We start from the raw sequence: 12,447 nt of genomic DNA on the forward strand, positions 1-12,447 counted from the left end.
TTAAACACTACAATTAGTATCTAACACACCAAGGTTTATAATTGAAGCACTTTTAAGGAAGTATGGAAAGATAAGAAAAATTAATAAACTTCTAAATTTAATGAAGGACTAAGATTTTCTTCTAAAGAAAGTTATCCGGAGAGAATGAGGAAAAAGTTACTCCCATTTATGACCCAAAAGAGAACAAGAGAAGCTTATAAGCAAATAAATTCTCATTAATTCAAATGTGAATGATACAAGAGGACAAGAGGTCATATCTATATATGCATAAGACCTAGCTGTTACATTCACTCAAACAATCAAAAGATGGGCCGAAACATGAAGCATTTTGACTCAGACCTCCCTTGCATGTAGTGCCTCATTTTAGCCAAAATTAGGTTTATTCCATATGATGTGTTTGGAGGTATTCAGTCGTTTAGCATGGCCCAAAAGAAGCCCAATTAGGGACCAAAACAGACCCACACGTGCCTCTACAAAATTCGACAAATCTATAAAGTAAATTACACCTAATTAAAGATAAAGAGAGCTGTGGAAGGGAGAGGCAAAACATTTGAATGTTTACAGGCTAATCGGTCCTAATTACCTTTTAATCAGAACACATAATTATAATAAAATATATTTAACCGTAGAATATTTAAGATTTGCCTAGCTATAGTAAAATTTCAAAGTTATATATACAATACATACCATTTAACATCCATCCAAGTTAAAATTTTATAAAAAGGTTTTAATATCGAATAAGAAAACATTTCAAAGAGTTTAATCATTTACCTGCTATATTAATGAATGGTAGTAGAAGTATTTATGGAGGGCAATTTTTATATGGATACGCTATGATCCTCGCCCTCTGCCACCTTCGCTAAACGGTACATTTATTGGTGATTCATGTCCTTATCTCTTCCTCGAAAAGTCCTTTCCGCAGACCAAAATAACTAGCTCATCACAGTTCTAATAAACATAATATCAAATATTTCTCATGCATTTTTAGCTGTAACTTTTAATAAAACAATATCTTTTAATAAAATCCTAAAATAAGTAGTTGTATGAATTATGATACTGTGAAAATTAGTTTAGCCATAATTCTAACACAAAATAAAAGGTTAATTTAAAAAAAAAATAAAAAGTATAAAATTATTTTTCATTTTTTAAATAAATAAATATTAATATTTGTCTTGAATTAGTTCGACTAACATATGTTATGTGTGAGCTCCATTTCTATATATATATATATATATATATATATATATATATATATATATATATATATATATATATATATATGTATGTATGTATATATTAAAAACACAATTTTATATAAGAATTTAGTGTTTTAAATCTAATTTTAACAAATAAAAACAACTTTCCATGGTGGAGAACCTAGTGTTTGCAAATAAAAGAGATATAGAAGAAATTAAAACTATAAAAAAGATGAAGGTCCTTTCCGAAGGCACCTAGTAGTTACGTCAAGTTTCAATCACGTCTCTCCTTCTCACTTCCACTTCCAATATGCAACCCATCTTGCTTTTCAACCCAAAAAGCGAAACATCACCATGGATAAAGGATGAAACCCAAGGAAGAGGGAGAGCTCTCCAACATCCCAAACAACTTCCAAAAGTCTTTTTCAAGCACACTGGGTGAATCTATTCATGTAAAAAATGAGGAATGTCCAAAACCCTCGCGAAAACATTATTAAATACTCATTTGTGTGCATCAAGACAAAGTCATCTGACGACTTCATTCTCGACCAGCGATACCTCAAATTTGATGCTCTTTGATTTGTAACTCGTTGGGCAAGCCATATTTTCATCCAACGACTCGAATACTATAAGTTTGTATTGTATTTTCACTCAACAAGAAGCCAACTTGCCTAACAACTCAGTATGGTGCACAATGGTGGTTTTTTGGTCGTCTAGGAGTAGTCCATGGTAATATAGTCCTATAGGTGAACCATTTTTTCAAGTTTGTAGTGTTGAGTGCAATTCTCTGCTCTTAACATGAGTGTTTGTCTAAAAATTCTTTCTTATCCAATCATATTTCATTGAGTTCTGGATTGTTTTTATCTATTACATAGAAGTTTATTTTGTTCACAAAATTTAACACCAATAAAAAGTAAAAAATAACATTAAGTCTTCTTAATGTTGGATGTTAATAGAATGGGCTTAGCCATTCCTATTATAACACTAACTATTTATTTTATTGTTTACATTTATTTGAATTAGCATTGGTTAAGTCAAATATAATGTGATTCTATCTGTTTTTGTTTAGTATATAGATTTACTTTTGTTATAATTGGCTAAATCGACATTAATTTGTATGTCATGAATTCATATGGTGACAAAGAATAAAAACAGTAAATTATTTTTAAATTAAAGATATTGATTTAAATATGACACTCATTTTCTCTACACTCATAAATCTCCACATGCTCATCTCTTCACCACTCATCATGTTCTTCACTCACTTTATTTTTCTCATCAGTTTGATTCGTTTTTATCTCCTTCGTCTACATTCACACTTATCTCTTTTATCGCTATATTTTTTCTTTCTTTATTTTTGCATTTTATTTTGTTAAAGATGGAAGTGTTGTACAAGAGTTTTTTTTTTTTTTTTTTAAATTATTGCTATTAATGTCTATCAAATTAACACAAATTAAATTAATATTAAAAATATATTGTTTTTTAGCATGGACTAAATCTTCTATAAATAAATTTTTAAAATAAAAATACATTAGTATTAACTTAATCTATGCTAAATGCTTTAATTAAAAATTCAATTTAAAATCAACCCACGCAGTTTAGAATCAACTTTCAAAATAATAAATTAACATCTATCATTTTAAAATTACACAGCATAAATCTAATACTGTTAACTAATTAATATCGACTTTTAGTTATTAGTATCGTTTCTTAACTTAAATGTTCTATTTTCTTCAAATGCAAGGAGAAGATCGATTTTGAATTTTGGACGCATTTTATTTTTCTATCATTACTAGCTAGCACTGTATGAAACCCTTAAATTTTTCTAATGTATCTCGATATCGATCTCTTTTATCCTAACGTCTCTCAATATTAATTGTAATTTTAAGATTTGGTCTGGTACTGCTTTTCTGCTCTGCCTGCTGCCATAAGATTCAGTGCACCACAACACTGCCTTGAGATCCTATCTCTCACCGTTTACAAAACCACATATTCATTCAGTAGTACTGCTAGAGTAGTAGTTCGTGAGAGTTTAGTCTCTTTCACATCACCACCAAGCTACCTCTCATTTTGCCATAACTCCTTTTCACCTTTTTCTTAATCCAAAAGTTCAGAAGTTTCCATTTTCTGATATTTTATAATCCTTTTACTCTTGGAGTTAGGAGAAATGGAACCCCAGAAAACTCCATTAATAGATGACAGCTTATTTGATATTTTCAAAGATACAGAGTTTGGGGACACTCACTTTGGTGGAGGAGACCTCCTTTCCATCTTGGAGAACCTACAGGACTCGAAAGATTTTGCCCCCATCAACGATAATGCTGTTATTATCAACCCAACTTCCAAAGAAAACGAGCTAATGGAGTCCCGAAAGGTCTCAATATCTTCGAGTGTTCCACAGAATTTTGAAACTGAGCTTGAAATCTCACCCGAAACCAAGACAAACAAGCTTAGCCCCACCTTGCCAGAGGAACCACAGAAGGTGTCTCATATAACAGTGGAGCGCAACCGAAGAAAGCAAATGAATTACAACTTGTCCGTATTGAGGTCGCTTATGCCTTCCTTCTATGCCAAACGGGTAATTAAGTCTTGATTATCGCTTACTTAATTAAACATCACTCCCATACTTATATATTCAAATTCTAGAAACTTTCCTCGATTTTATATAACAATATTCGTTTATTACATTAATTTAGTTCAAGAAGAGTTTGCTTCCTGACTTTGTTTTACTCTCCAAATGTCCTTGAGATTGACAACTTTAATTAACTGAACTAGCTATGAATTTTTCACGATTTTGTATTATGCATTGTTGACAAACTACTGGAAATCTTTTCCTTATTCTTGTATTCTTTTTAATACAGTTTTTCTTGTAAGCAACCATCGTGTACAAACAGATTACTGAAGTGTTGCAAAATGATTTGTTTTATCAGCTGTAGCATATCGAAAAGCAATATTGAAAAAAATATACTTCACACTAATATTAATATATCTACTCTACATCTTTTTTATTCAATAAAAAAATATTATATTGTAATAAAAAGTATAAAAATCATTCAATAGGGACACCCAAAGGTAAGATGACACCTAGAGAGAGGGTAGCGTGAGTACGAAGGATAAGGAAAACTGGGTCGTTATACACTTTTTTACATACATACTTTTTATAAAAAATATATATATATAAACATCAAAAAATAATAAATAATAATAAGTGTAAACAAAATATATAATAAAATGGAGTTGCAGTTTGAGTGTAAGGGAAAAAAAAGTGACTGAAGAAAATGTTCTCCTTGGCTTGTGTATGTTGTGATTTCATGCAGTGGTACTTGGGGCTGATTTGTTGTTTTGTTCTTCCTATATGAGACAGGGAGACCAAGCATCAATAATTGAAGGTGTGGTTGATTACATCAATGAGTTGCAACAGTTGCTACAGTGCCTAGAGGCCAAGAAACAAAGAAAAGTTTACAGTGATGTACTAAGCCCTAGGCTAGTTTCAAGCACAAGGCCTTCACCACTAAGCCCTAGAATAAACCTACCCATTAGTCCAAGGACTCCACAGCCTGGCAGCCCTTACAAACCTAGTTACCTTTCTCCAACTATACCCAACTCTCCTACTTCTTCGGCTTCTTCTTCAATCAACGATAATATCAAAGAGCTTGTTGCCAATTCCAAGTCTGTTATCGCCGATGTTCAGGTCAAGTTTTCAGGTCCACATCTTCTTCTCAAGACAGTTTCACCACCAATTCCTGGACAGGCTCTCAGAATAATATCAGCACTTGAAGACCTAGCACTTGAAATCCTCCATGTCAACATCAACATTGCTGATGAAACCATGCTCAACTCATTCACTATTAAGGTAATTGTCATGTTGGCAAACCACTGTTTTATTGATATCTTAAGTTAATATTATCTTAATGCTTACTAACAAGAAATTGTATGCTTATCTTTAATCACTACATATATTTTTAGAATTTTCCCATCGACTAGAGATAGATAAGATCAATTTATATTATATAAATGGATGCAAATCTTGTCTTAGAAATCGATTTGGTAGAGTTTGTAAAGTTAAGTGAGACTTCTTTTTAAAGTCCACTGCATGAAGGTTTATTTTTTCTCTTTGATTCTTTTATTTTGTATAGGTTACAAAATGATGGTATCTTTGAATGACAGCTAGCAAGCACTAGCTCAAATTGAACTCTCAAAAAGCTTGCTAGATCAAGTAGAAAATGTTAAAATAATGACCATGGAGATATGGTGTATATTGAATGAAGTAATACAGCTAGTAGTTTTGTTTTTGGCTAGTCCTCTACAGTGAAGTACATAACTACCGTGATGTGTAATAAACTATGATATGCAGTACATCCGGTACAATTTTCACTGGATTTGTCTGAGACGGCAGGGTCGTGTGATGTATCATGGCATCTCGCAGGCATTATCTTTATTTTGGCGAAAAAACATATATTTTATTGGTGCTGGTTTTAAATACTGACCTACCCTATGAAATTATTTATTTCATGGAAGCTAAATTAATGATAATGTATGCATGCTATTTACGTGTTCACTGTGGTCCATTAATAACTATGGTTTCTTAAATCTGTCCTTTGTAGATTGGAATTGAATGCCAACTCAGTGCCGAAGAACTCGCTCAACAAATCCAGCAAACATTCTACTAAAGATGGCTTCCACACTCCAGAAAGACCATCTGACCTCACCCTTCCCCTTTTTGGTGTGTTGTTTGTACGTACGTAGCTGAAATATAGTAGAGAACATGGGGAACATCCATTTAATTAGTCTCTACCATTTTAGTTCATTTTCTTTCTTTTCATTAACTAATTAAACTAAATTTTAATTAGTTTAATTGCTTATCATTGTCTTGTATGTTACCCTACTACGCACTGTGCCAAGCTTTCATTTCTCTCTGAATTCAACTGGTTCTTTCTATTAAAAAATTTATATTTAATTTACAGCTATCGTCATTCCAACTTAGATGTGTCTACAATGATTGTTCTAGCATTAGATGTCATATTTTGTTTTAGTAATAATCTGCAATATTTAATAAAATATTTTGATGCAAAAACTGTAGAAATAAAATTCTAACACTGGCCAATAAATGCTTAAATATATATGATATTGCATTGAAGTCTTTGTCCTGTATTTTAGATGTTATAAACATCGGATACTCAAATCGGTGGCAGTTTATTTATCACAATTTGCAATCCCAACATTTAAAATTTAACTCTAGACAGAAAAATAAATAAATAATGGTCTAAACCTTTCCATTGACACACACAGCGCTTACAATTAAAGCTGCCTCACAATCTCAAATCCTAAAAGATGCCACTGTAACATACATTATAATATAACCATAGCTTATACCTAACTATTTATTTCCAACTAGCTCAATACCTTAATTTATATAATGATTTGTGTTGGATCTATTGTGGAAGTATTTGAAGAATTTAACTATTTTCTTGAAGATTGTAAAGATTTGTAATGATGTAACATTGCATTTGTCATATACACTAGTGTAAAAACAGCGTATAATGTCAAGCGCTTAATGCACAACCACTCAATAGCCAACGTTAAAAATGATAAATGCAATTATTAAACGTCGTTTAGAATTGTAATTCGACGTAAAAAGATATAAAACGTCGAATGCCCTTAGACGTCAAAAGGTTAATGAATTCAATAAAAAATTGAGCGGGAAATTGAAAATTCATTCCCTTTATCTTAGCACGCGAGACCCTCTTCTCTATTCAAACTTTTCTCGAACGAAGTTTGACGACCATCACATGTAATCTTTATTTCATTTGATACAAATGCATGTTAATTAACTACTTTAGGTATGATTTTTGTTTGTTTTGACCAATTATTTTCATGTTCTTGTCCTTCATAGACGCATTTTGTTGTCTCTCTCACTTGTGGCAATACTTTATTCCAATGAACCAAGATTACTTTTCGTTTTCGTTTTCGTTTTGAAGAACTTATTTGTTGTTTTTTTTGTTGAACTTGTTTGTTGTTGTTTGGTTGAACTTGTTTGTTATTATTGTTTGACTGAACTTGTTTGTTGTTTAATTGAACTTGTTTGTTGTTTGTTATTGATAATATATTATACATTCATAGTTCATGCTTCACAAAATACCAAAAACTGAAATTTGCTTTTCTGCTTTTTAGGTCTTGTAGAGTTGTAAAAAAGGATCACAATTAATTAAAAAAAATAAAAAAATTGATTAACGTCTATATTGATTATACAGTTTCTGGCCATAACCGAGGCATAAAACCAACCTATGGCATCGGCTTAGGACTCAACCGATAAAGTCTGGCAAAAGAAGGAAAAAAAGACCCTACTGCCTCGGTTCAGATCCCAACTAAGGCAGTAGAGGTGGACATACTGCCTCGGTTCAGAGGGAACAGAGGCATAAAGTCGTGCGAAAAAAATTAAAGAAAAAGACATACTGCATCGATTGACTATGAACCGAGGCAAAATCGTCCACCTTTTTGCCTCGATTCATAACCGAGGCATAAAAGTCTAGACTTTTTACCTCGTCTGCATATGCCTCGGTTTAGGAACCTCTGCCAAAGGGCGAAAATAACCGTTGTCGTTTCCCCTGACTACACTAGTGCATGGAGTTAGACCTAAATAAATTAGATTAGATCTCTCAACTAGGGATGGCAATGGGTCGGGTCGGGCACGGATAGTGCTTACCCGCGACCCGACCAGACAAAAAAAATCCACCTGCTACTTTCACGGATACCCGCTTAAAAAATATCCGCGGATATTTTAAAACTCGTGGATATCTGCGGATACCCGCAAATATTTAAAAAAATATATTTTTATAAATTATTAAAATAAAATTTATATATAATTAAATATATAAAATATAATATAAATTAAATTAAATTAAATATAAATCAAAATTTAATTTTTGTTTTGGTTGAATTGGTCTGAGGGCAGTCGTTCTTCTTTGGGGTTAAATATGTTTTTAGTCCCTGAACTATCAAGCCATTTTTGGTTTTAGTCTCTCTTTCAAAGTAAGGTAAACTTTAGTCCTCTATCTTAAGGAAACTTTGATTTTAGTCCCTGAAACCTAACACCGCTAAAAAACCTGGTGAGCTGGCTAACGTCTAGCCACGTAGGTTGACATGTAATCTTTGTAATGTTTGCAACGTGTTTTTACATTTTAAATGCAAAGTTAATCCCAAAAAATGGTAAAGTTTGCTTTTTTAGGTTCATTGCAAAGTGTTGTCTGAAGGATTTGAGCGAAGAGGAGATCATCATTTCAGGTCCAAAGAAGGTTCAAGGTTGGATATCATCTTGTTGGGCATTCGTGTAGTTGGGTAAGTAAGTTTGTTTTCTTCTTTGTTTTCGTGTGAATAGATGGATGGATTTGGGATATAGGGCTTTGTTGGGAGTAGTCGAACTTCATTTTCTTTACTTAATAGAGGAGGTTGCACACCAAGGAGCATAGGTTCTGGAATGTCCCAATGATGAGTCAATATTTTATTGATTTCACTTAGCTTATTGTACCGAATTAATCAGGGAATTGTGTTTGAATGTCTACTTTTTTCCCATTTTTCCTAATTGTGCTTAATTTTACCAGAAATTCTTATTTTAATTAATTTGAATTATCTGAGCTAATTATTTGCATTATTAATTACAGAGAAAATTTTGGAATTACAATTTGGGATATTTGGTGGTAAAAGGAGATGCACGACCTTAGTCTAGCTGGTTGATTTACTTCAATTAAAAATGGGCTATGTCACGGCATGATGTACGGTGATAAGTGATGAATTTTCCTTGCTTTCTTTGAAGAAGAGAAATGGCAAAAAAATGTAAACACTGCTTTCATTTTGGAGAAGAACAATCAGGCTCTTGCTGCAAAGATGTGCTGATTTATTTTAAAGTGGCACTTCCTTGGTGAATGAATTGCACAACATGCACGTCCACTTGGCACAAGAAGGATGGTTCATGGATTGGCAGCAGCCTAAGGAAGCAAGTGAAATATGGGCTTCACAGTGCAGCAAGAGAAGAAAAATAGCGTTGATTTAAGGGTGTGGCCCAGCAGTCAATAACACGTGAATGAGTGGTCACTCATTTCTTCATCCAACAAGTAACGACCCAAAGAAAGCCTGCACGTCCACCAGCATTTGAAGGGCAACTCCACGTCCAGCAGCTTTGGAACTCACGGACTACACGACCCATATCCTTGGCAGCAGTAGAAGAAGCAACACGACCTGCATTCAAATTCTTCACCCAGTAGCAAAGAGATGTAGCAGCCAGCCAACAGCAACGTCAACATTTCCACGGCCCAGATCCAGCATAGCTCAAGAGGCAGCAAATATCATGCTCACGGTCCAGCAACCAAGAGGGGTGCATTCAACAACGCATTCATCCAGCAGCTCTTCACCAACAACACACAACTTGGTCCAATCTTCACACTTTCAGCAGCGTCCAAAGAGAGAAAGCAGCACACATTCACGGGCTTCACGCTTCCAGCTTGAGGAGGTAAACAAGCAGCCCATCTGTAGCATATCACAAACCATTGGCTTTTGAAAAGACTTCACGTCAAACTTCTACATCCAGCAGCTAGGAGGCAGCCCATTCACCAACATAGACAAAAACATATCTTCCTCTGCTGCAACTCATGACCCATGAGGCAAGGAATAGGAGGTGCAGACGGTGATTCATTGTTGAAGAGAAATGGGCAGAGGTGTGGCAGCAACAAACATTAGAAGACACTGGCAACAAGGAACACTCACCCATTTGCTTAGAGGAAAAGAAAGTTACGACCCAAAGGTGTGTAGCAGCGTTGTCCAGCAAGGGGGAGCACTCATGGATGTTGAGTTGTTAATTGGAAAAAAAAAAAAGAGCTTGGACCATGGAGCTAAGCACGGGAATAGGTCATTATTCCTTCTTCATCCACGCTGGCAGGAGGTGTGTGGGGATTGCTGCATAAAAAATAAGCTGTCACACGAAGGGGAGGACATCACTTGGAGAAAAGCAAATCATGGAGGGCGACATCCAGTAGGATGAGCACACTTCCTGGAAGCAGCTCACGGGATTTCATTCAGCTTAGCACATTTTCAATTGTTTATTTTTCCAGCAATGTTACGTTCTGAATTGTAGAAGTATGCACAAGTTTTATTATGCTTTTAGATGAAAGCAACTGACTCCTTTCATGTTTACCTTTACTGTTCACGCTTTCTTGCTTGTTTAATATGTCTTACCATGTTTTAATTAACCGCTGCATTTAAATTAGTTTATGCTTTACTGTTTAATTTGTTTTCATGCCTTTTATTTTGTTCAGTTGTGATAATTTAACTGCGATGTTACCTTAAGTTAGTTGGTTGGTTGTTAACAAAATTACATTGTTTCCTTGAGATTTATTGGACTGCTCTTGTGTCTATTTTATTCTGCCTGACATTCTATTAAATCTAACTGTGTTCTTGCAACGAGTATACGCTTAGTTGCCTAGTTGATGATTGCATCCTCGCTTAGCTGATTAGTCTGTATATAACACATTAGATGGAATAGGTGTATTGCGTTCGCTTAGTTCGTGATTATGATAGCATGATTAGCCTTCGCTTAGTCGGTTAGTTGTGCTGAATTAGAGGCTAAAACAGTGTATTCATGAGACTCTTGCACTTTAATTGCCATGTTGCTACTCTGATTTAGCTCAATATTTAATTTGTTGTGTGCCTACGATTAGGTATACGCTTAGTTGCCTAATCGGTGTTTAATCTTCGCTTAGTTGATTAGACTGCATGGTGGATGACTGATTAAATTTGTGCATTGCATTCGCTTAGTTTGCAATTTTGAAGACCGAATTATCCTTCGCTTAGTTGGGTGATTCGTGTTGGATTTGGATCAGGGTAGTGTATACTTGTCCTTAATCTGTGATTGAAAGCATAGTAGTTGAGTTAATGACCAACCATTTTTATTCTGTATTTGATTCCGTTTTTACATTTCTGTTTACATTTCTTTTTGCATCCGTGTTTTAATTTAATTCATCTGCATTCACAAAACCTTTCAACAACCCCCCCACTTCGTGTTTGACCCGATTCTCGAACCACAGTTTGCTCCTTGAGAGAAGACCTAGGAATCACTTCCTAGTCTATACTGCATTTTTTATGCACATTAGCTTTGCATGGGGTGCGACACCCATCACCCAAACATGTGGATCCTCCTCTCACTTAGTTTCAAAAATCTGTGGTTGTGGGGAAAGATTGTTGTTGTTGAAGGTAACTACATTGAAGAACAAAGGGAGACTATTTTATAGACGTATAAATTGGGCAGTAAATGAGAATAAATGCTTTATTTATTGTGTTGAAAATTGTATTCGTGATTCGTAATTTTTTTTTGCAGAGTAATTCAACCTCTAACTTCTTTGAATGGGTTGACGAAGGAGCTTTTGAAATTGAAGGAAGCTTACAAAGGAAGAGTGAAGAAGTTGAAGTCTGTACTTAAAATGTTGTGTTGGATCTAAGGAAGAAGAAGGAGAATTTGAAGAAGAAATTAGAGCAAGAGAGAAAAATTTCAAAATCATGTTGGTGTTTTTTGTATTGTCGTGGGCATTAACAACAATGCTTTCTATTATGTTTGTGTTGAAGATAAATTGTAATTAGATAGGTAATGTTGTGTTGTAGATGTACTTTGAAGTTTTAAATTGAATAAAATGTGGAAGTTCAGTTAAATTGTGCCTAGTTCAATTCTGCCCCTTCCCTGATGGTTGTGTTATGTGCATTTGTTTTATAAGAGTGAGAGTTCCCATGATAAGAAGTAATTTACAATAGGTCCACTTGATGAGATGAGTGACCTGAAATGCTGAATCTGCAAAGTTTGTGTGCTTTGAAGTTATATAGGCAACGTAAATGTGGCTAAAATTTCTGAAATGTATGTTGACAAATTGGCAAGTGTACCAAATCGTACAAGTAATATAAATGGTAAGACCAAGTATCGTTTTCCCAAGAGACTCAAATGACTTTCTCGTTTGTGTGAATTAAAATAATAAGACTTGAAAATAAATTTTATTAAATTGGATTTGAGAACAAAAATATTAACATGCAAAATAAAGTTGATTCAATTGACAAACGAAAACAATGGATGAATGGATGTTGTTGGGGGTTTACAATTTCATCTAATCCGCTCTCTCTTACCTACTTCTCTTGAATATTAGTTTGATTAATTAATTGTTATGCGACTTTCTTAGCCTCCCCTTAACCCGATCCCTCGGCGAAAAGAGCCTAATATTAA

General features: G+C 34.1%; 1 protein-coding gene across 1 annotated transcript; it reads left to right on the forward strand.

The window, feature by feature from the left end:
* The first annotated feature begins 3,096 nt into the window (after window positions 1–3,096).
* LOC106763572 (transcription factor MUTE-like) lies at window positions 3,097–6,154 on the forward strand. The gene is made up of 3 exons (XM_014647745.2): window positions 3,097–3,774; window positions 4,561–5,049; window positions 5,801–6,154. Exons 1-3 carry the CDS (start codon window positions 3,364–3,366, stop codon window positions 5,864–5,866), a joined length of 966 nt encoding a protein of 321 aa, XP_014503231.1. The 5' UTR covers window positions 3,097–3,363; the 3' UTR covers window positions 5,867–6,154.
* The last annotated feature ends 6,293 nt before the right edge of the window (window positions 6,155–12,447 follow it).

The sequence above is a fragment of the Vigna radiata genome, chromosome 6 (assembly GCF_000741045.1).
Source record: "Vigna radiata var. radiata cultivar VC1973A chromosome 6, Vradiata_ver6, whole genome shotgun sequence".
Classification (NCBI taxonomy): Eukaryota; Viridiplantae; Streptophyta; class Magnoliopsida; order Fabales; family Fabaceae; genus Vigna; species Vigna radiata.

What these genes read in the sequence shown, in the direction of transcription:
- LOC106763572 (XM_014647745.2), top strand. Translation starts at nt 3,364, where the DNA reads ATGGAACCCCAGAAAACTCCATTAATAGATGACAGCTTATTTGATATT. An exon ending in CTTCCTTCTATGCCAAACGG is followed by an intron (nt 3,775 to 4,560) that starts GTAATTAAGTCT and finishes TATATGAGACAG; the next exon opens with GGAGACCAAGCATCAATAAT. An exon ending in TCAACTCATTCACTATTAAG is followed by an intron (nt 5,050 to 5,800) that starts GTAATTGTCATG and finishes TGTCCTTTGTAG; the next exon opens with ATTGGAATTGAATGCCAACT.